The sequence below is a fragment of the Poromitra crassiceps genome (genome assembly GCF_964638095.1).
Source record: "Poromitra crassiceps genome assembly, chromosome: 2".
Lineage (NCBI taxonomy): Eukaryota > Metazoa > Chordata > Actinopteri > Beryciformes > Melamphaidae > Poromitra > Poromitra crassiceps.
The window spans coordinates 109219957-109245701 of NC_139624.1; the positions used below are offsets into that span (position 1 = coordinate 109219957).

General features: G+C 44.6%; 1 protein-coding gene across 2 annotated transcripts in view; it reads right to left on the reverse strand.

The window, feature by feature from the left end:
* drosha (drosha ribonuclease III) overlaps nucleotides 1-25745 on the reverse strand; it is a 215037-nt gene that overhangs the window by 78955 nt on the left and 110337 nt on the right. For both annotated transcript variants that reach the window (XM_083652258.1, XM_083652257.1), the window contains exons 18-20: nucleotides 17708-17846; nucleotides 16834-16894; nucleotides 13049-13108 (exon numbers count right to left, since the gene is read on the reverse strand). In XM_083652258.1, the coding sequence (XP_083508384.1) occupies nucleotides 13049-13108; nucleotides 16834-16894; nucleotides 17708-17846 (260 nt within the window). The remainder of the gene's footprint in view (nucleotides 1-13048; nucleotides 13109-16833; nucleotides 16895-17707; nucleotides 17847-25745) is intronic.

Below are 25745 nucleotides of genomic sequence, written 5' to 3' on the forward strand. Positions count from 1 at the left end.
TGACCTTATTTTTTATTTTCTGACTGGATGCAAATATTTGAATGATTCTGCAATATGAGCGATCGTGATAGTAAAATGGATAATCAGATAAGTGTCATTCTTGAACAACAGCTTTCCATTCATACTTCCTCATACTTTTCCAAGACCATCAAATTAATTTCCCGTAGAGCCCCAGCCTTTCCAGGGTTTGCGTTGGATCCCAGAAATAGCCACAGACGCTTCAGTAGGCACACAGCTGGGTTCCAGGCGAGCAGGTTCCATTTTCATTACGGTCCAGCGTCTCCCTAACCGCAGCGTGTCATTTGATTTCATTTGAATTAAAACAGGCCATTTAATTCAGTCATTTCTAATCAATGCAAAGAGAGGAAAGCAGGTGGCGTTCTGTTTTCCAAATTCACCAGAGGTCTATTTGTCTGGGCATTGTGGTCTTACTGCAAAAACAAAGCACTTGGAATTAATAAATACGACTTAGTGTAATGAAAAATAATGAGTGCAGGGAGACTTGGTGTTTTGGGGGAAGCGTCAGTCATGGAGACTGACTGCCTGGGTTGCACAACAACCAAAGCAAACTGTGTTGGGCGTCCCTGTGACCCTCGTGTTGTTGGGTTCCACCCGTCCGTGTTACCTCGGGCTTGGTCAGGTGTACAAACAGGCACAATTGGCTGTGTCTGCGGGTGGGAAGTCGGATTAAGGGTATGTGTCCTGGTCGCTGCACTAGCCCATCCTCTGGTCAGTCAGGGCGTTTGTTCGGAGGGAAGGGGGGGGGGGGGGGAAGGCGTGATCCTCCCATGCACTACGTCCCGCTGTCAGGTGAAAAGAAGTGGCGGGCGACTGCACATGTATCAGAGGAAGCATGTGCTAGTCTACAACTCTCCCCAGATCAGTAGACGGGGAGGAGCAACGACCGGGACACCCTAATAGAGGGAATTGGCCAAGTACAATTAGGAAAGAAATGTTGTCACAAATACTTAAAGGGGGACTTATCCCCCCAGATATGTGACAAAACGGCATGCTGCCTGATTAAAAAACAACGACCGCAGGGAAAGAACGACTGCAACGCGAACTTATGCCTCCGCGATTAGCTCATTCTTGAGTCCAAATCGCCATTTGAGGCAAATTGGAAGAAATTCCGTCAAGGCGCTCCTGAGATGTTGCATTACAGAGCTTGGAAATTGGGTGTGTGAGGTCACAGTGCCCTTGAACTTTGACCACCAAAATGTAATCAGTTCATCCTTGAGTCCAAGTGGACGTTTGAGGCAAATTCGAAGAAATTCCATCAAGACATTCCTGAGATATCGCGTTAAACAAGCTTGAAAATGGCATTCGAGAGGTCACAGTGACCTTGACCTTTGATATCCAAAATGGAATCAGTTCATCCTCGCGACCAAGTCGATGTTTGAGCCGAATCAGAAGAAATTCTAACATTGCGATTACTGATATTGCGTTAACAAACTTGGGAATGGCGTTCGTGAGGTCACAGTGACCTTGAAGTTTGACCACCAAAATGTAATCAGTTCATCCTTGAGGCCAAGTCGACGTTTGAGCCAAATTGGCAGAAATTCCATCAAGTCGTTCTTGAGATATCGCTTTAACGAACTTGGGAATGGCATTCGTGAGGTCACAGTGACCTTGACCTTTGACCACGAAAATCGAATCAGTTCATCCTTGAGTCCAAGTCGATGTTTGAGGCAAATTTGATGAAACTCTGTCAAGGCATTCCTGAGATATCGCGTTGACAAGCTTGAAAATGGCGTTTGAGTGGTCACAGTGACCTTGACCTTTGACCACCAAAATCTAATCAGTTCATGCTTGAGTCCAAGTCGATGTTTGAGGCAAATTTGATGAAATTCCGTCAAGGCATTCCTGATATGTTGCGCTAACAAGCTTGAAAATGGTGTTCGAGAGGTCACAGTGACCTTGGCCTTTGACCTTTGACCACCAAAATCTAATCAGTTCATCCTTGAGTCCAAGTCGATGTTTGAGGCACATTTGATGAAATTCCGTCAAGGCATTCGTGAGATATCGCGTTAACAAGCTGGAAAATGGCGTTTGAGAGGTCACAGTAACCTTGACCTTTGACCACCAAAATCTAATCAGTTCATCCTTGAGTCCAAGTCGATGTTTGAGACAAATTTGATGAAATTCCGTCAAGGCGTTCCTCAGATATCGCTTTAACGAACATCGTACGTACGTACGGACATACGGACGGACGGACAACCTGGATCCATAATGCCTCCGGCCTGGCTATCGCCGGTGGAGGCATAAAAAAAAAGAAAGAAAGAAAAGAAGCAGAAGAGTGTCTCCTCTTGTCTCACTACACTATTTGGCTGTGTTCAGACCACTGATTGGTTCAGACTGGAAAAATAAACCGGAAACGGCTGCCATGACACTTTTCCCCGCATAGAGAAAAATGTTATATCAGAGCGTATCAGAAATAGAGTACGTTATAAATATAGCCACGTTATAAACAACTAACCAACGCTGGTGGTCCGTATGGAAACAAAAGTTACTCGAAATGGTTAAAAGTTATATCAATTTGGTCATTCAGTGGCGTTTTACTGCCATGTAACATAACTAACTAGCCGCTAACATTAGCCACAGTAGCCAATTACCCACAATGCCTTGTGCTGTTAACTCATTCAGTGCCAGCCACTTTTGGAGAACGGATGCTCCCAGTGCCAGAGTTTTCAGAGCGTTTTCAGTGATTTCTCGAGGCCCACAGAATATTGTGTGATATTACTATGTAAACACCGAACACGCACAAGAACGAGCTGGCTCTATTGTATCATCAGCAAAAAAAAGTTTATTGATACCATTTTCCGTTCTTTAGTTATGAGCCGGAGAAGATAGGTTGTTTTCAGCGTTTTCAGGCTTTTCAAATTATTAGCTGAGATAATCCGCCTTTTGTGAAATGCAGCATTTCAAGCACATTCACTGAGTCTGAAGATAATATTTTCTGATGTAGTGACGTAGTTGTTGTGTGATGCCCTGCGTGCACCACCCCCCTCCCCCCCTCCCCCCGTAAACTCCTCCCCACACTGCACACAGCCTCACGCAACCATTATATTTTCGGAGTGCTGCGTTTGTGTGCTGCTGTCGGCTCTCAGCGCCACAGCAGGGAAGAGCCAACCCGGATTGCTGAATGGTTTGGCGTCAGGGGCTGCTTTCCTGGCTGCTAATCGGTTGGAGAAACTATACAGACAGACAGACAGACAGACAGGGACAGAGGGGCTCAGTTGTGAGCGCGGATTGACTCCTGTTCGGAGCCAATGTCAGCTCCCGCGACAGAGCAAATGGCTCTGGGAGCATGCATCGGGTTGTCTTTGATCCACGGCTTTTAGGCTGTTTCTCGGACCTGTCTCTAATCTGGACTGCACCGAGCAAGCACTGTCGCCACCTAATGAGTCCGTAAAATAGGTTATACACCTCCAATAGCTACTATAGTTGTACAGGAGCTGCGGAAGGCTTTGATCGACGTCCCACCGTCAAAAAACGCATTGGACGTCGAAGGACGTCCGTGGCATTCTACGTCACTATTTAATTGGACGTCGAAGGACGTCCATGGCATTCAATGAGTTAAAGGGCTCATGCTAAAAACGGGTCCATTGGAGCGAATGGAGATGTTGCAACTCTATTATGGCTCTGGCGTGAACTACAGTAATGATCACATGAAAAAAAAATCACATGAGTGGGAAAGGGGGAGTACACTGTCCGTGACGTAAAGTTGTACGACATTTTGCGCATTTTGGAGGGCAAAAAAAGCAGGTTTGAACCCATAGAGGGCACTTTGCTGCCTGAGAATGATACACTCTGTACAATTCTAAAAGTTTGGTCTCAAATGTAGTGATTTTGACCAGAATCCTTCACATACCACACCAAAAGCCATGTTGGTTAAAAGCTGAAAAAAGTGTTTTGGGGGTTAGTTACACTTTAAATCCTGGATATGGAAGTTGATATGTGATGCCTGGTCACACTTCGACGGGAACTACTAGTTCCCTTCGAAGTGGACTGCACAGGGTATTGAGCCATATTACTTAACATGGCTGAATACCCTGTGCAGTCTACTTCGAAGGGAAACTACTAGCAAATCGGAATGCAGCCTGTGTTTGTGTTCATACCCTACCAGTCAAAAGTTTGGAGACACCCGATTAAATGACCTACCGTATATGCCTTTACCATTATATTCTAAAATGTGAACAATAGAGTACTGCAAGAATGAGTCCGTAAGTAGCACTTCGGTTCATAAGGGGAAAAGTGAATGGGCTTTTAGTATGGGGATTTCGGTTAAATGCATGAAATAAGGTCTGTGGTTAACAAAAGTTTATGGGTGTGGAAATTTGTGTTCAGCAGGATCATCTTCACAAACGTGGACCCCTTTTATTACTTTTGAAGAGTAAATGCATTTTTTTAAACATGATTTTGAGAAAACATTTAAAAGAGAAAAAATTTAAAAAATCATAAAAGTGGTCGTGGTTTGGTAAGATTATCCTGCTGAACACAAATTTCCACTCCCATAAGCTTGTGTTAACCACAGACCTTATTTCATGCATTTAACCAAAATACCAATTCTAAAATTCCATAGCCTTTCCCCCGTAAGAAGCAACGATTTCTGGTTAAGCCTACAAAAATACATCATCCACTATCACTATCACATCACTATATAGTTCAAATAAAGAAAAATCCATGTGTCCAAACTTTTAAATGGCTACTGTATGTGTCAATGAGCTCATTAAACAGGAGTGGACTGGGACATGCCGTAAAGATGAATGGAATAGAGCAGCATTCTCTTCTGCATAATGTTGTTTGTACAGCAAAGCATCGTCGACTCGTCAACTCGTCTTGTATCACTCCCTCTTGTGCTTTTCCTTTCATGCTCTACAGCTGTGCTTCCCAAACTTGTCGTCTCTCAACTCAAGTCCAAAAAGTAAATGCCTTTTTGGAAATTGGCATAGGTGGGCGGCAGTAGCTCAGGAGGTAGAGCTGCCCCCCTGGGAATAGGAAGGTTCCCGGTTCGAGGCTCGCTCCTCCCGGCAGCGTGTCGAAGTGTTCTCTTTGAGCAGGATACTGGTTAGATAGCTGGTTAGAACCTTGCATGGGTGCGGCTGCCATTGGTGTGTGAATAGATGTTTGTAATTACTACTAAAAGCTGCAGGTCGGGGGGATGGTTCCGTAATACGGATATACTCACAAGAGGGTGAGGTGATGCGTCAGGAGGGACGCATCACGCGTAAGGGGAGCTTACTTGAGCCGTACTCATTTTAAGCAAGGTTTAGAGAAAAAAACGGCCTGTTTGTCGACGGGCAACAGATGGCGCAAGGTACAAGCTGGGGGATGCTTGGCGTCCAAACTGCAGTATAGAGGAAAAGAGGACACCGTACCCAGACCTGAGTTTTATGTGTGTGTAGTCATGTTTATAGTCATGATGTCGGGGGACTCAATATAGATAAATTGATTTATTCTATTATGCAAACCCAATGAGTCCTCTACAAGTTGTTAGCTCTTTTTGCAACTGCTGCGCCTGTTGCTTAACTCATTGAGTGCCAGCCACTTTTGGAAAACGGATGCTCCCAGTGCCAGCCCTTTCAGAGCGTTTTCAGTGATTTCTCGAGGCCCACAGAATATTGTGTGATATTACTATGTAAACACCGAACACGCCCAAAGAACGATGAGACTATCTTGTATCATCAGAAAAAAAAAGTTTATTGATATCATTTCCGTTCTAGTTATCAGCAGTAGAAGATAGGTTGGTTTCAGCAAAAACAGACGTTTCAAACTAGAAGCTGAGATAATGAGCCTTTTGTGAAATGAAGCATTTCAAGCACATCACTGACTCTGAAGCTAATATTTTCTGATGTAGTGACACCTCAAAAATAATTTCCTTCAATAAAAGAGTGAAAACAAAGGAATTTTGATGGCAAAATAATATTTTTTAGGTGCAACCAGCAGCGCTGGCCCCTGCGTGCGCAGACCCTACACTTTCTTGCTGGTCTTGATTTACTGCTGGTGGGCATCAGATATTCTAGCTTGTGTTTGCCAATCTGTCTGTCCATCGAGCCTGCTGTCTGGGTCGGTGTTGTATGGTGCCCTGCATGCCCGACCCCCCTCAACTGCACACTCCTCCTCCGTGGGAGTGTCTCTGGTGGCTCTCTGCTCTGAATTTTCCACTGCACGTTTCAAAGTGCGCTCGCTGCACCCAGCCTATTTTCACAGCACTCCGCCGTTTTTGTCGCCGGCTCCCAGCGCTTCCAGCTGAGAATAATTTATCTTTTCAGAAAGACGCTCGTGTCGGGTGCTCCTTTTCTGGCAACTAATCATGTGGAGGGGCTATCGCAACAGACAGAAAGGCTCAATTGTGGGAGCAGATTGGCTGCTGCACAGGCACAGCTAACATTACAGCATGCATAGGTTTCCGTGTGCCCACGCTTCTTCTCTGTTTTTTTCCTCACCTTTCTCTAATCTGGAGAGCACTGTCGCCACCTAATGGGTCCGTAAAATAGCTTATACACCTTCAAAATCCCCCATACTTTTACAGGAGATGCATCAGGCTTTGATCCACGTCCCACCGTCAAAAAACGCAATTGACGACTTTAGTCGTCATTGGCACTCTACGTTACTATTTGAATTGACGACTTTAGTCGTCATTGGCACTCAATGAGTTAATGCACTTTTTATACAATTTCTTTAAGTTCTGTTGTGATGCTTTTAAATGTCCATTTTATTCTCTTCTTTTATTATTTTATTTTCGTGTCAACCATTTTGTGAAGCACTTTGAATTGCCTCTGTGTATGAAACGTGCTATACAAATAAACTTGACTTGACTTGAATGTGTGTGAATTAGGGCATTCACGACTAGTCAACTAGTAAAACCACTAGTCGACACGATGCATATTAGTCGACTAGTCTCATTCTTGGTTTTCCCTGTTTCCACAGTGCAGTGTTAATAATGAAGTACAGCAGATATGCCACTGGGGGGGGGGGGGCGCTGTGGGCACCTTGCGACCCTTCCAATCAACGAAGAAGAATGAGTGCACCATCCTTCCCTAAATAACAAACATCACATGAATTTCTTTTCGTTTTTATTTTAGAATAGTCAATAGCATAAACCATTACCGGTACTTCATTTTAGTACGGCCAGTTGTTTGTACGGTGTCAGGAAAGTCACTTTTGATGGATACTAGGAAGCATCCTACCGGACTGTAATATGGACAGCAGCCCAGGCTAGGTTGCTAACTTGCTAACTAACATTAACGTTACTTCAGAAAACCCGCTCCTCACACCCCAAAGCAGGACTACACAGCCAGCAGGATAGCAGCATGGCAGACCTTCAAGTGTAAGTGGAGTTCGTTTTAACCATGCTTTATTAAATGATAAGCTGTCATTACTTGTAACGTTACCCATTTGTTTGTGAATAATGCAACGTTTTTTGTTAGTTTGTTTTTTATTTGAAGGCCGAAAAGGGAAATGGTGTGTTAATAGATTGAATCTGTCAATTCTATAATTTCACACGTACCATTTCCCTTTTTCGCCTTAAACCTGTCTGGATTATAAAAGTAAGTATAATGTTAGAGAAAATAGCTATCAGCCATGCCGTTTTATCCTAATTTATTGCCAAATGCTTTGGGAATCAACTTGATCAAGCTTGGTCAGAAAAGGTCGAGCAGCACTTCACGGAGATGATCAGACAAGCTGCTGGGTTTAGTCCAATCAGATCGTGGTTAATTTGTAAACAACCTCTCAGAGCCAATCGAGGGCTCTGCTTTTCACATACCCCTAGGCTGGTCCTGCCTAATACATTAGTTATGCCTGCATTTCAATAGCCCTGCTGCCTGGTTGTATTTGAGACCTTTTGACGTGAGTTGAGCGTTTTTATTGGGGGAAGAAAAAAACTCAGACTAGTCGACTACCTTTAGGGACGACTAGGGTTGTCACGATACCAAAATTATGACTTCGATACCGATACCTGCCTAAATATCGCGATACTCGATACTTAAACGATACCACGGCAAAAAGCTAAAACAACAGGAAAAGTCGTGTAATAATGGACGACAGAAGAACATGGGAGTTAAAATTCATGTTTTGAGTCTTCATCATACTTTATGTGGTGTTCAAAGATAGCTGGGGAAGGCTGCCTCAACTGATTCTGCTGGCATCTCATTTGACTCAATAGAAAATGAGGAAATGTGTTCAGTAGAGCGCAGAATAGAATAATGTCTGTTCAGTCTACTTTAGTGTAATCTGAGTTTGAGCTTCATCATTAAGTGCCAGATTTACAGTTAATCTCATGTATCTTTATTTATTTCCACAATAAAATGTATGTGGTAGCCTATGTGGTGTCAAGTGTTTTCTTGTTTGTTCATACATGTAGGCTAGGTGAGTTTTTGACAATTAGTATAACATTAATCATGGATTATTCTAAATAAATAAATAATTCTCAGTGTTATTAAAGCTTTTACATGGTAATATGCAGTAATCTGATGTTCCTTATACTTAGTGTATGTGATTTATTTGACAGTTAACGTTATACAGTTTGCAACCTCATATCACTCTTAAACACCGTCATATAGCCTACCCCCTTGGCAGAGGTTAGGCGCATTGCCTTTAATTGCCTCGTCAAACGAACTGAAAAACGTTTGCTTGTCACAAAATAAATCACACTCGCTTGACTTGACGTTATCACATTCGCTAAACTGTGACATTTTGTACTAGTCGGATCGTCTGTTGGAGAGATGCATTGGCAAGTCAAGTGGACGTTGCATGTGTAAACATCGTTTTACAGACGGACAGCTTTGATGTCCGTGCATGCTTCGGCATAGCCGTTGTAATCTGACTGTATGGTTGTAATATTAAGTGCTGACTCCGCCCGCAAAATCCGTAGAGATTCAACACATTAACGTTGCTTCCCATGGTCAGAAAAAGTCGCCAGATTTGTCGCTAGTTGCCTTTGAGAAATAAAGTCGCCACGTGGGTCTGAAAAGTAGCTAAATATATCGACAAAGTCGCCAAGTTGGCAACACTGCATGTCCACCCGATCGGCTGAACAGAGGACTGGAGAGTGGAGTGTCAGTGAGACAGGGGAGGGCGGACTTGGCACGCCCACAGGGAGTTGAAACAGACAGAGCAAAGCTGCAGCACACAGACTCCGGTGGAGAAACAGACGGTGGCACATGGATGCAACGCAACTCATGTCATTTTTAAAAGTACCGGTACTAAATTAACGTGGTATAGTATCCTTTTTAACGTCAGGGTATCGCGGTACTGTTGTAGTACCGGTATACCGTGCAACCCTAGGGACGACTAGTCGACTAGTAAAATTCACTAGTCGTGAATGCCCTAGTGTGAATGGATGAAGTGAGTATTCATGGTAAAGCGCTCTGAGTAGTTGATAGGACTAGAAAAGCTCTCTATAAATGCAGTCCATTTTATTTACCATATTTGCAACCCTATTGCAACGGTAAATATGCAGAATGGTTACCTTTAACGCAAACAATATTACTAGTTTCTCTTTTCAGGCATTTTTACTTTAAACTAGGCGATTCCTAGGTGTCGCTACTCGCCCACCCTGCAGCTCGCCAAGCTGGTCCTGCAGCTTGCATACACAGCTCAGCCGATGCGCGGCCTCGCCCACAGCTCGGCTGCTGCGTGGATTCACCTGCCCTATTAGCACATGCGCAATGTGCGCAATGTCTTCCTCTCTCTCTCCCTCAGGCTCTCTCCCCCTCTCTCTCACTCAGTCTCACTTGTGTGTGTGTCAATGATGACATCAGTGATGTCACAATGATGTCACAATGCCTATGTGTGACATCACTGATGACATCATCAGTGATGGTATGACATAATTGATGGCATCACTGATGACATCATCACATCATTAGGTAATTAGGGCAATCACCTAATTAAAAAATCCGGCTCCATCAGGTCACCCACACGGGTGCTCTTTATTTTTACTTTAAATGAACACATATGGACAAAAGAAGAAAAATCACAACGTAAATATTGAAAATGATAATTATGGATTTAGTCTATAATAAAAACCTGTGTTTTACATTGTCTTTTGACCCTGTCCAACAGTAGCTCCCTGGCTTGGGGTTATTGTGTTGGCTAAACAGCAGAGGCAGAGGCAGCCTCTGAGGACAGTCAGTGCTGGAGGTGTGCAGGGCAGTTGGCTCGATTTGCTGTACCCATTTAACTGGACAAGAGGCTGATAAATTATTCAGAGGGCCAGAGCGTGGGTCGAGCATGTACCATCAGACGCTAACAATCAAAGCAGGAACACACGGGAAGAGGGGGAACGAGGGACGGTAAGAGAGGCAACGAAGGATGGGAAGAGGGGGAACGAGGGACGGGAAGAGGGGGAACGAGGGACGAGAAGAGGGGGAACGAGAGGGAACGAGGGATGGGAAGAGAGGGAATGAGTGATGGGAAGAGGCGGGAAGAGGGGGAACGAGGGACGAGAAGAGAGGGAAGAAGGGACGGGAAGAGGGGAAGGAGGAATGAAAAGAGGGGGGAATGAGGGACGAGAAAAGGGGGAACGAGGGATGAGAAGAGAGGGAACGAGGGACGGGAAGAGAGGGAACGAGGGATGAGAAGAGAGGGAACGAGGGACGGGAAGAGAGGGAACGAGGGACGAGAAGAGGGGGAACGAGGGACAGGAAGAGGGGGAATGAGGGATGAGAAGAGGGAACCAGAGGGAACGAGGGACGAGAAGAGGGGGAACGAGGGACGGGAAGAGGGAACGAGGGACGGGAAGAGGGGGAATGAGTGATGGAAGAGGCGGGAAGAGACGGAACGAGGGACAAGAAGAGGGGGAACGAGGGACGGGAAGAAGAGGGAACAAGGGACGAGAATATGGGGAACGAGGGACGGGAAGAGGGGGAATGAGGGACGGGAAGAAGAGGGAACGAGGGACGAGCAGAGGGGGAACGAGGGACGGGAAGAACAAACTGCTCAAACCTATGGACACCACCAGCAACTCCTTCACCACCAGCACCTGCAATTCCTTCCTGTCATTTTTCAAGAAAAAAATCGATGACATCCACTCACTTCTAGCTGCCTCCGCCCCCTCCATTCCCCCCGGATTCCACCCCACCGACCCCCCCCCCAAACCACCCACTGTCTTCATTCAACCCCATCTCCGAATCCGACCTATCCTCCCTTGTCTCCAACATGAAACCCACAACCTGTGCCCTTGACCCCATCCCCTCCTCCCTCGTTAAGGACTGCCTCCCCTCACTTTCCCCACTCATCACCACCATCATCAACTCCTCCCTGTCCACAGGCTTCGTTCCCCCCTCACTCAAGCTTGCTCCCATCACCCCCCTTCTGAAAAAACCTGGCCTTGACCCCAGCATCCCCAACAACTTCCGCCCTATCTCCAACCTCCCCTTTCTATCAAAAATCATTGAACGTGTCACCGCATCCCAGATCAAATCCCACCTTGACATCAACAACCTGTATGAAATCTTCCAGTCCGGCTTCCGCACACAGCACAGCACTGAAACCGCCCTCCTCAAAATCACCAACGACATTCTCCTCTCCGCAGACTCCGGCTCCTTCACCATCCTCATCCTCATCGACCTCACTGCTGCTTTCGACACCATCAATCACTCCATCCTCCTCTCCCGCCTCCAGCACTCCATTGGCATCACGGGCATCGTCCTCTCCTGGCTCACCTCATACCTCTCCGACCGTCACCAATTCATCTCCACCAACAACTGCAAATCCTCCACTGCCCCAGTCACTCACGGTGTCCCTCAAGGTTCAGTACTCGGTCCCCTACTCTTCATCCTCTACATCCTTCCCCTCGGTCAGATCCTCCGCCATCACGGCCTCCGTTTCCATTGCTATGCCGATGACACTCAACTGTACCTCTCCTCCAAAACCATCACCCCAGCCACCCACTCCACCCTCTCTGCCTGCCTCAGTGACATAAAAACCTGGATGCAAAATAACTTTCTCAAACTCAACTGCATATATAAGATAAATGTATTATTATTATTATTATTATTATTATTATTATTATTAAGGGGGGAAATGCCCAGAGAAATGGAAGCTAGCCATTGTTGCACTCTTTCTGCTCCATAAGGACCTGAGGCTGTGTACACCAGTTTCACTTCCAATTCGAGGTCCAATCCCACTCTTCAGAGATTCAGTATTGGGGAGGTGTTGTCATCGAGGGTTAGAAGTGTTAGTTTGTGAAGTGATTGTATGCTAATAGATAGGGCTGTACCAAATAGTTTGAAGCTTCATTCATAATGATGACATTTTAATTTTAAATTAACATTTGAATGCTATAGCCACACTGATCTGATTTCTGTCCCTTGGGGGGTTTTGGAACACTAAAAACAAAAACAAACAGAACTCTGATTTGCGGTGCCGAATCCGTCCGTCCAGAAATGTTTGAATGGGTTAAACATTCTGTTTGTCAAAATAGACAGAAATCGATGACGTCATAAAATATGATGGCAGACATTTTAAGCTTAATTCGAAAATCGCAATAGAAGCATCGAATGTAAAAAGAAAAGAAAAAAGCATTCGATACAGCCCTACTAATAGGTGATACAAGTAATTTGGCATGTGCTTTACATCTGTGTGGCTAGAAAGCAGTCCGCCTTTTATTCCCCTGTTATAATATACACTCATGTGAAGAAGCAGCGGTAGGTAGCTGAGCAGCTAGCTAGGTAGGTAGTGTGTGAGATTAATAATAGCTACATATAATTAGCACTCTGCTTAGGCAAGTGCTGGGCAGCGCGGTCTACACTCACCTGGGAGTCAATAACAGAGTCAGCATTCCAGACAGCTAATTGTGAGTTGACATGGAGAATTTCAAGCCGTTAAAAAAAAGGGGGGGGGGGGATTACATCCTAGTTCCAATTACCAGTAAATCACTGTCTTGAATGGGTGTAAAGTGCGGCGAGGAGGTGGGGTTGTGACAGACATAGATAGACAATGAGAAGGAGAGAGGGAGATAAAGAGTGAGGGAAGAATGGTGTGTTGAAGCCGGCTTCAATTAGCCGTCGCGTCCATCAGAGACGCGAGAGTGCTTTCTCACCTGGTGAGGAACTCCAAGACAGCATCGCCCAGGAACTCCAGCCGCTCATTGTGATTGATCCTAGGGGAGGGGGAGGAGACAGGAAGTGGAGAAGGAGAGAGGAAAAAGGTGATGTGAGAAGAGTTGAGGAGTTAAGAGAAGGAAAGACTCTGAGCCAACACACACACACACCAGACCAATGTCCTGAGAGTAGGGATGCACCATGATAATGAAAGACTCTGAGCCAACACACACACACACACACACACACACACACACACACACACACACACACACCAGACCAATGTCCTGAGAGTATGGATGCACCATGATAATGAAAGACTCTGAGCCAACACACACACACACCAGACCAATGTCCTGAGTATGGATGCACCATGATAATGAAAGACTCATTCAATGAAAGCCAACACACTAGTGATGTGCGGGCCGCAGTTATAACCGCGCTGACCGCGGATATCCTGCCCCGCGGGCGGGCCGGATCATAAAAATAAACAGCGGATGATTAATAGCGGATGGGTTGCGGGCGGTTGAAATGATGTATCATTAATGAGGAAACATAATATGAATTACATTCTCTAGTCTATGAACGTATTTTAAGCTACATTTTTCGTCAGGCACATTCTTAGTCGCCTATTGTAGATCCTCCAAAGGACCCATGGCCGTAAACAAAACAATAGCCATGTGCTAGGTCGCTAGGCTCCACTTTTGGTCCATATAATGATGTCACCCTCAAAAAGGAGTCTCCGCTGAAGACGTGTTTGAAGAGAAGACGCGTTCGTATTTTCCCATACAATGAGCCAATCCAGTAAACTAAACTTAAAGCTATAGCGTTAGCCGAGTAAACTACATGAGGGCAAGTGGTGGACTGGACATAATACAGCATGGAAGTTTATTTGGAGTCTTGGACTGCAGCGATCGCATCAACGGCAGCAGAAACCGTAAGTTCGCTCCTTTTATAGCGTTTTATAGTGTTTATAGCGTCGGGTGCATGACGGCGCGGATCTATAAATAGTATGAAATAATTTGCGTGGATTTATGGCGGGCGGACGGTTCATGCATACACGTGGATTAGGGGGACATTCACACCAAAAGCGTTTTTTCCAGTCAGAACGCTATGAAAATCATGTCGAGAGCACTTCCATTGTGCACAAAACACAGCGCACGGAGCATTTCTTTTGCGCTCCGTTTTGTTTTCCCTTGTAGTCGCGTGCAGTACAGATCAGAACACAACGACCACACGGACGGTAGCCAGCTGGTTTTGTCTGTTTGATGTTGTTCACTGTCAACCTGAAAGCCAGATTATTGCCAATTCTGGCAGCAGCCAAGGTTGAAAATCCCTCGGGAGGAGAAAAGGTAGGAGGAGTGAAAAAGACGATCAGGGCGCCTTTCCTCTAATGTTCAACTTTTTTCAGCTTAAACCGCCCACAGCGCTCCTCCAAAAACAACAGACGCCACCAGCACTGAAACGCCAGGTGCGTTCATTAAAAGAGGAGCACGTCCTTACATAGAGAATGAATTGCAGAAAGACGCTGGCAGCTCCAAAAACGCTTTTGGTCTGAATGTCTCCTAGGATGGCATAAAAGCTCATCCGCTCATCTCTACAACACACACACCAGACCAATGTCCTGAGTATGGATGCACCATGATAATGAAAGACTTTGAGCCAACACACACACACACCAGACCAATGTTCTGAGTATGGATGCACCATGATAATGAAAGACTGAGCCAACACACACACACACCAGACCAATGTTCTGAGAGTATGGATGCACCATGATAACGAAAGACTTATCTCTATATATCGTAAAACTTCTAATAGGGGCCCTCTCCCCAATTGCCGCCGAGTCTCCAATAACCGCAGGGGGTCAAACTCAATTTTGCATATAAGCGCCGGTCTTCCCTTAACAGCCGGGAGCGGTTATTAGAATAAATATGTTTTTTCTCCCCCATTAGGCCTACGGTATGTTTTTGTGTTGGCTGAATTCAGTCACTTACGGTAATGACGTGTGTTTTGGAGGAAGTCAGGTGGAAGTCAGTCATGCTCTTTCTCCCCGTCAGACAGTTTTATATTTTATTCGGACATGTATTGGAAACTTGTCTTGGCGTCTACGTATTTGGTAAGTCTGCTTGTTTGTCTAGTAGTGCTGCAGTGCTGTTTCATTAGCGTTAGTTTGATAGCTAACGTTAGCGTGCGTTCTACAATGACGTTGCTATGACTTTCCAATAAAACACTAGTCTCGCTGGTCAGCGTCCCCTCCCTACTCACGGAAGGGAGAGGAGGCTGGCCATGGGCTGGCCAGCGAGACTAATGAAACAAAAACAACTGAATGTGTCAGCGGTAGGCTAATGTTACTTGTTTAAAATATGGTATGGCTGTTTGGCAGAGGGATTAAGAGGAGAGCAATGAACTGATACTGTAACGTACTGGTAGTTGGATGATGATGATGGTGATGAAGGCAATACTAGGCAGTACAATACTAGGCATGTTCAAAAATCAAAACTGCCTGTACCTACCCTCTTGTGTGTACTAAGTACTATCTCACTGGTTTAAATAAGCAATTTGATACTTTCCGTTTTTGCTGACCAGAAATAATAATCGTCTGGGTCAATTTCGTACAATAAAGAAATTGCCGCCTGGGGTCAGACTCGATTTAGCATAATAAACGCCCGGCCCTTATTGGCAGTTTTACGGTATATATATATATTTTTTTACAGATTTCTTTTATCCCCCATTAGTGCTACTTTTTAAATGTATTTATCCTGGTTGATGCTCCACCCTCTGCCGATCTGGGGAGAGCCGAAAGTGACTCCATCTTCCTCCGACATGGGCAGTAACCAGCCGCTTCTTTTCACCTGACAGGGGAAGCTTCACCAGTAGGACATAGCACGTGGGAGGATCACGCTATTCCAACGAGTTCCCCTCCCTCCGAACAAGCGCCCCTAACGACCAGAGGAGGCACCACTTCAGCGACCAGGATATTGCATGTTTTGGTGTGAGGTTCCTATATGAAGGAAAACCCCAGGGGGCACAGGGAGAACATGCAAATTCCACACAGAAAATAATAAAAAAGATAATACACACACCAGACCAATGTCCTGAGAGTAGGGATGCACCATGATATCAGCACGTCATCGGTATCGGCCGATAAAGGCTTTAAAATGACATTTCGGACTCAGCCCGAAACAAATATTTCTGCCAATATGACAGGCCGGTAAAATGCCGCTTTAATTATGCCCAAATGCTCGATGCTTGACTAAATGCTTGCATCATCCAAGCCTGTTCAAGTGTTACATAAATGGGGAAAAATATGGCATGTTTTTCATAACCTAAGTTGTTGAAGTAGTTTACTTATTTTGCCCATATTTTGTACATTTTAAAAGGCATTGTATTTACAGTATGTCTGCATCTGCCAGTGAGCCATCATGATAAGAGTAGGCATAATAATGTTAACTTAATTGCACTACAGGAGACACTTGATGTTCTCTGAAATTAGGTAGGTAAGAAATGCACGCATATCATTATTGGCAATCAGTCACAAGAGTTGGAAAATATCGGCATATCGGATACCGCAATGTCCTGAGTAACAGCAGCTCACATTCAATAATAAGTAGTCGTTGGCCTTAAAATGAGCTCATTTCATTTCCCCTGAGCTTCCTTTCACAGTTTAAGTTAATTTTCTTGTCAGCGGGCCCGCTGGGCATATTAATCACGACCAGCGTCCCTTTGATTGCGCCTGCGGTCAGTGAGAGCACGAACAGATATGAGCCCACGGGCGGCCTACCTGGAGGGGGAGGGGTCGTCCTGGCCCAGTCGAGACATGATGTTAATCAATGTGTTGATGCCTGGAAAACAGAGGGGGAGAGGTGAGCGGTCAAGATGGAGAGAGTGAGAAAAGAGAAAGAGGCTTCAGACCTGGTAACATGTGTCTGTTCACATCTACCATTAGAATGTGTCTCCACATGCATCTCGAGGGATCAGGGTTATAATAGGAATGACTGAATGATCATATAAACATTAGAATACAATTGAGAAACAAACATTTGTAGCATGGCTTGTCAAGATCTTACCAGGGCAGCCGGCCACAGTAGAATACATAACATAGTACCGTAATAGTATTTTATAGCCCTGTATATCAGCATCTTCTTATTGCCCATTATTACGCAGAGGATGTCAGTTGAGTAGGCTGTCCTTCAATGTTGTTCTTAACCTCATATCGCAGAGGACGTCTCTGCTGTCATACAAACACATTGATGTACAACCAGGTTTTTCCCTTCTACTGTGACAGGTTGCCACCATAAAATTGCGACCCGCCATGCTAAAAATACATTCTATAGTGGTGTATATAGTATTTGTATAGTAGCCTACTCAGTAGTGGCACTGCCACTATTATTATTATTATTATTATTATTATTATTAATTGCAGCCTATTTCTGCATGTAAGTTCAAGTGACACAAATGCTGAGGGCATCATTTGTGTAGGCGGTCCTTCAATTCGTCCCGAGGACAAATTGCATTCACACACAGATAAGAAGGGATCAGATCTCAATGTGTCTTCAATACGTCTTGGGTGCATTCACACCTGTACTTTACTGTCATGGGATGTGGAGAGGGCCAGAGAGAGAGAGACGGAGGGAGAGGAAAGAGTAGCGACCCACCCTTCTTCCTCATGTACATATGGTGCACCTTCCTGTCTCCGTATTTAGGCTGGCGGATGCCGCAGTTGGACAGGGAGTTGCGGGCGTGGTCGGGATTCATGCCGAAGTTGAGGTGGTGGCTGGGGTGAGTCATGGCCAGCTGGAGGACGAAGATGACAAGGAAGTTAGACAAAATAGTCTAGTGGAACAACAAAAACTTGCTTTCTGACTCAGATGCTTCAACAGCACAGTCTCCAGGCCTCGTGAAAACCCTCCACAGAGGCAGATCTCTTCCATTCCCTCTTTTGGCTAAATAACTTACAAATTGTAACACTCGTCCAGCAAAATTTTCTGATAATGTTGGAGCAGCAATAGCCCAAAGGGATAGAGGAGAGTGGGCTGTATAGCAAACCACAGAAAGAGAGAGAGAGAGAGAGACAGACAGAGCAAACCCCCATGCCTCGTTGTCTTTAGGTGTGAAAAGTGGTGGTTGTTTGTATATGAATGGAGTTAACCCATTAATGACTAACAATTATATTTAGTATGTTAAGGAAAAGCCCCACATAATTGTTTTCTGTCGGAGGTTGAAACACATTTGCTGTGGAAATTGTCAAGACGTGGCTATACATGACAGAATCAAAAGTTTTGGTTTCAGATATTTATCATGCCATAATTATTTGGTAGACAAAGTTGATATTATTTGAACTATAACGACCACACCGCGGATATATGCCTCCGCCAACAAGTGAGCACTCGACATGCATGTCTGTCCAGACTTTGACGTTTCAGCCAAATGTGAAGAGATTTCGTCAAGGTGTTACTGAGATATGGCGTTACCGAGCTTGAAAATGGCGTTCGTGAGGTCAGAGTGACCTTGACGTTTGACCACCAAAATGTAATCAGTTCATCCTGGAGTCCAAGTGGACGTTTAAGCCAAATTAGATGAGATTCCGTCAAGGCGTTCCTGAGATATCACATTAACGAGCATGAAACAAGCGGTCGTGATGCCACAGTAACCTTGACCTATGACCACCAAAATCTAATCAGTTCATCCTTGAGTCCAAGTCGACGTTTGAGCCAAATTGGAAGAAATTCCATCAAGGCGTTCCTGAGATATCGTGTAAAAGAGCTTGGAAATGTGGTTTGTGAGGTCACAGTGACCTTGAAGTTTGACCTTTAACTACCAAAATCTAATCAGTTCATCCTTGAGTCCAAGTGGACGTTAGAGGAACATTGGATGAAATTCTGTCAAGGCGTAACGCGCATGAAACGGGCAGTCGTGAGGTCAGTGACCTTGAACTTTGACCTTTGACCACTAAAATCTAATCAGTTCATCCTTGAGTCCAAGTGGATGTTTGGGGCAAATTCGGAGAAAATTCCATGAAGGCATTCCTGAGATATGGCGTTAAAAAATGTTGACATGAAGTTTAACATTCATTCATTACATTCGATCATTACAAATATTGAAATGGAAGTTGTTTTGAATCAATTGGTACAGAGCATTTGATATAACCCCTTGTAGTTTTTTGAGATAGACATTTCTGTATCATACTATAATTAAGCCCAAAAACCCACGAGAGGCCTTTTAGGAGGGCCATTCAAGCCGCAAGTGGAGACTGCAGTGCCACCAAGTACTGGTACTGCATGGTGTCCACTAAGATACCATCACCTCGGAATGAGATGTTTGGAGCGGGGGAGTCTGGTGCAGCGCACATGTCGTAGACCTGGTGAGACGAGGGAGGAACCCGGCCGGGTGGCAACCCACAGAGCCCGGTCCCTCTACGTACCAGAGGCCTCCCCCTCCCCCGGTCCCGGCAGAGTAGTTCCGGAGCATCGGATTGAGTGGCCCTGACCACATGACCACCTTCGACCCTCCCTATAGGGCTGACCGTGGGTAGCTACTGGGACGTAAGTTGGGGCTTGGCCAGCCCCGGCTGGGTCACCTGGGCGAGGGTGTATGATGTTGCGAGACCCGAAACATCCTATGACCCCAGGGTACATCACTGAGGATACGTCCCAGTTATGCATCCATGCGATGTTTTTCTTTCTTTATTAGTCATTAGTATGTATATGTGTATGTGTGTGTGTGTATGTGTGTATATATATATATATATTACTGGGCGCACTCGATTCCTAGCGCCTGCCATGCTGGCCCTGCAGCCCCCACAGCTCGGCCGCTGCGTGGCCTCGCCTGCTCTATTGATGACATCATCAGTGATGTCATCAGTGTGTGTGTCTGTCTCTTGTGTGTATGTCGTGTGTATGTGTGCCTCACTGATGATGTCAGAATGCCTGACATCACTGATGTCACGATTTATGACATCACTGATGATGTCATCAGTGGGACAGACAGAGAAACAAACCGATAAACAGATAGACAGAACCCTAGCTCCCATTTATATACTGATGATGATAGATGATAGATATAGATAGATACACATACAGTACATACAGTACACAGGCATACATACATACATACATACCCCCCCACACACTATTAAATACAGGTTACTATGAACGCCTTCTGACTAACGATTAAAAAGGGGATGTTAAGAAAAACGTGTGCTGTAGCCTCATACTTTGACCAATTTGAAACATTTCAATGGATTTGTGTGCTTGGCTCAGCTAGTACTTTAAGTGCCGTAAAGGAAATGATAAAATGCCACTGTGGACATATCTGAACATGAATGACATGAAACTTTCAAACCTGTAAAGAAGGCAAGTGGCAAAATAAGTAGAGCTTTTGCGGGGAGGGGGGGAAATGCTTTGTTTGAAAAAAAGAAAAACTGCTGTGCCTAGAGAGACTGTCTCTGCTGAACATCTGCAAGTCGCTGAGGGAAGAAAAAGGGAAAAGATAGGGCTCAGCAGGATGTGTCAAGCCTTTATCAATCTTACATTAGGAGAATGTTCATCTCAGCAGTACTGTTCTCCACTGTGCTTGCTTTCAAAATGCTTGTCTCCTTTCAGCCAACTTCAAATCAATTTCAAGCTCCAATGAGATATATGTAATATGTTAACAGAGAGGGTTCAATATTTATAGTCGCTCAAGAGGCCTTCAGCTTTGTCGCCTTGAACAGAGAGGCGACAAATTCAACAGCAATTCTATTTTTTCTGTGGTTAAGAGTTTTTTTAGTGGGCAAAAACTACATATTTGACATGACACAAGCAGAAACCTAGCAATTCTCAGCGCCGTGTTGACAGTTTGATAAAAAACAACAACTTCTACTTCCAATTCCAACTCCCCCATTGTGTTATGTCAGACACAAGTCAATGACTGCCTACTGCCTAGTACACAGCCTGAACTACAGAGCTGGCTATTCGAAAGGAAAGGTATCAAGCAAAATACATCAGTTATTCTGTAAGCGCTGCAGGTCCTACGTACGGTTAAGAACAGCAACCGACAGCAGCATTGGCTTTTAAGCCGAATGGTAGTGGAGGATTGACGTGTGTAACTGTCCTGTCAACATAATGACTGCATAACGTATTGGAAGGATTTGGATTTAGTGATCACTGCAGCTGCTGCTCCACAGCCTCTGGCTAAATGGGAATAAACATGATCGCTCAGAGGAGACTGGTAGACTTGACTGGAGAGCCTTCCTCCAGCAGCCGCGTGCCGTGCAGGGAACCTGACGGCCAAACTGCCTGCGCCCGCTCTCCAGTAATCAACAGTGTCATTACTGTGTACTGCGTCATTTCATATAGTACACATGTAAATCATTACTGTGTACTGCGTCATTTCATATAGTACACAGGTAAATCATTACTGTGTACTGCGTCATTTCATATAGTACACAGTTAAATCATTACTGTGTACTGCATCATTTCATATAGTACACAGTTAAATCATTACTGTGTACTGCATCATTTCATATAGTACACAGGTAAATCATTACTGTGTACTGCGTCATTTCATATAGTACACAGTTAAATCATTACTGTGTACTGCATCATTTCATATAGTACACAGTTAAATCATTACTGTGTACTGCATCATTTCATATAGTACACAGGTAAATCATTACTGTGTACTGTGTAATTTCATATAGTACACAGTTAAATCATTACTGTGTACTGCATCATTTCATATAGTACACAGTTAAATCATTACTGTGTACTGCATCATTTCATATAGTACACAGGTAAGTCATTATTGTACTGCATCATGTCATATAGTACACAGGTAAAACAATGTATCAATATTGGATATTTTTTTATCTCCAATATCGGTATGGGGCCCGAAAATCCAGTATCAGTCGGGCCCTAAACAAAAAAGTAGCCTTGCGCTCTGTACACTGAGTCACAGACAGACACACAGGCGCACAAACAAAAGTATGCGAGATCAGAGCAGCTGACTTGTACAGTTAAATTATTGAGGTCGTCTGTGATGCCTCTCATTCTGCCAGCGTGGGTCAAAAAGTGAAGCATGGGGGGAAGCGGCAGGGGGCGGATGGGATTAGGAGAGGTAATATGTTGGAAGTGGTGATGGTGGAGCATCCTGCCACCAGGAACGCATATATCCCAGAACCACCCCCCCGCCCCGCTTTTAAATCTTTAACAGACAGGCTCTCAGAAGAGGAGCTTCAAAGGGCTAGTGCTCCACCGGAGGCGGGTAGGGGGAAGTGCAGAGACTCTCGCTCTCCGGCTGGCTTTTGTCAGTCACCTCACACCCCAATTGCATTTAATCTAGGGCTGCAGCTATCGATTATTTTAGTAATCAAGTATTCTACCGATTAATTCATCAATTAATCGAGTAATCGGATAAGAACTACTTTTGCATTATTAAAGAGCAACAGTAATTATACAAGGGGAAATAAGCAGTGTTGGGGGTACCTCATTACAAAAGTAACATATTACATGTACCGTAATATATTACTTTTAGCAGTAACTCAGTAATATAACTTATTACTACTAGGATTTCAGTAATATTATACCAGTTACTTTGTCAAGTAACTCAAGTTACAAATTGAGTTACATTTGATTAAATCAAAGCACATACCGTATTTAAAAAGATACAATCATTTCCTAATCAAACTGTGTTTTTATGCAACTAACCACTATAGATGACAATAACAAAGGAAAAGAATAACATTTAGAATTTTGGATTGTTTACACTGATTTCAAGGCGGGTTGAAATTATTTTTCGGGATGGTTCCGGGATGGTTCCAATGTCATTCTGCTGCTCCTGTTGTTTTGGTAAAAAGTAATGCAAAAGTAGTGTAATAAGTAACGAGTTACTCTACACAGAAAGTAATATTGTAAAGTAACTTATTACTTTCAAACGAATGTAACTAGTAATATATGTAGTATATTACATTTTGAAAGTAACTTGCCCAACACTGGAAATAAGACATGTCTCTTAAAATAAACAACTACATTGGTTTCCTTTTTAGAAAAATCATTAGTTTTATTTCTTAAAGTGCATACAACTGTATACAATAATCAAGTGGCATGGTTGTCAGGCTGTTGGACTCAATTTCTGTTCCTCCCCAAGAAAGTCACAGATATCCCCCAGATACGCCTCTCTAGCCACGCTCATCCAAATGTCAATATTGAGTGCCATACTGTCAGTCTTCTTAAGCTTGTTCTTCAACTTGAATTTGATGTCTTCATACTTTTCCTCCGTCATGTTCATCAAGTCTTGATGGAAGCATGTACCTGGGATTGAAACTGGAAATCATTTTCTGGAAGCCTTCATCCTCCACCATGGACAGTGGGAGAATGACTGTAACAATCATGTTCCGAATGCTGTCTGTGAACTCATTGCACATTGCTTCTGCTTAGTTGAACATGATGGAGCTGTCCATACGATGCTGTGATTTACTGAAGAAGAAATAAAATAATGATTATTGATACTTATTACTAGGCCTAAAATCATACTGTAAGTTCATATACAACTGGCTAATGTACATTTATACATCCTAGACTGGCTGACTATTCTCACTGCAATCAAGCTGAAATCAAAATGAATGGATGCTATTACACCAACAACTATTATTTTGCTTTCCTCATCTATTTCTTAATGCATCACTGTGTGTGTGTGTGTGTGTGTGTGTGTGTGTGTGTGTGTGTGTGTGTGTGTGTGTGTGTGTGTGTGTTAACGGATTATACCGCGTCATGTAAAGTTATTGGAAATCATGCCTAGCCTTGCTTGTTGCACTAACATCAGCCGCTAACGTCAGGTGAGGTTGTGCTTTCTATTTCTCCTCACAAAAAGCCATTTAAAAAAAATGCTGCGTGAATGCAGCAACTAGCTGTCATATTGATCAACTAGCCAGCATTACAACTAGCCTTAATGTTGATTATCAATCATATTTGATTTACGTAATGTTAGTTACCTTGTCTCGGGTCCGCTCCAACGGCTCTGGTAGGCAAGTACGACTACGCTCTACAATAGACACACTCCACAGAGTTTTCGTTCTTTTCCAGCCTAAAAAGATCCCAAACCTTAGACAGATTCTGTCGTTTTCTCTGGCCTGTCTGGCCAGTTCCTTCACTATTATCTCTTTCTTTCTCCACTTTAATTGCAGCCATTCTTCCTTGTTGTGCCACACTAATAAGTGTCCATGCGAAACACAGTCTAAATATACAGTCTATGGTCTAAATGTCGTGTCGAGGCGAATATCTTTTGCCTCTGTCATATTTTATATTCCAATTATCTGAGTAACTCGAGGAATCGTTTCAGCCCTGATTTAATCTGGAATGTAATGAACAGTATGTTGCTGCAACCTATCGGACATACAGTATGGAATGAAACTGACGAGGCGTGGTCGGAGATGATACTATTGCAACATAGATTTCCACTGCAACTTTGACTCACTGATTCACTTTACAGAGAGCTAGTTAAAACCAAGCACCCTGCCAAGCAGCTGGCCGATAAATGTCAGACTAATCGTTTGTTGTCTATTCGTAGTGTTGGAGTTGAGACCACCTAACCCGAGACCAAGACCGAGGGGGGGCGAGACCGACACAAGACCAAGACCGAGGGGGGTCGAGACCGACACAAGACCAAGACCGAGGGGGGGTCGAGACCGACACAAGACCAAGACCGAGGGGGGGTCGAGACCGACACAAGACCAAGACTGAGGGGGGGCGAGACCGACACAAGACCAAGACCGAGGGGGGGTCGAGACCGACACAAGACCAAGACTGAGGGGGGGCGAGACCGACACAAGACCAAGACCGAGGGGGGGTCGAGACCGACACAAGACCAAGACCAAGGGGGGGTCGAGACCGACACAAGACCAAGACCAAGGGGGGGTCGAGACCGACACAAGACCAAGACTGAGGGGGGGCGAGACCGACACAAGACCAAGACCGAGGGGGGTCGAGACCGACACAAGACCAAGACCAAGGGGGGGTCGAGACCGACACAAGACCAAGACTGAGGGGGGGCGAGACCGACACAAGACCAAGACCGAGGGGGGGTCGAGACCGACACAAGACCAAGACCAAGGGGGGGTCGAGACCGACACAAGACCAAGACCGAGGGGGGTCGAGACCGACACAAGACCAAGACCGAGGGGGGCGAGACCAACACAAGACCAAGACCAAGGGGGGTCGAGACCGACACAAGACCAAGACCAAGGGGGGTCGAGACTAGGGATGGGGCCGCTCCGATCCAATATCGGTATCGGGTGCCGATATGGCACTAATTCACGGATCGGATCGGATTTTTTTTTTTTTTTTTTTTTTTTTTTTTTTTTTGCAATTCCAGCACACAGCTGGCCGTAATTTGTGTAATAATGTATAATAGTATCCTTCTTTGCCTTGTATATTTTCTTAATTTTGTCTGCTTTTTGCAAGGTATATTTAAAAAAAAAACTTTAATTGGCCAAATCTTTGCCTATACTGTATATTCAAGAAAAATATTGGTATCGGCATAATATCGGTATCGGCAGATATCCAAATTCAGGTATTGGAATCGGATCGGAAGTGAAAAAAGTGGATCGGTGCATCCCTAGTCGAGACCGACACAAGACCAAGACCGAGGGGGGCGAGACCAACACAAGACCAAGACCAAGGGGGGTCGAGACCGACACAAGACCAAGACCAAGGGGGG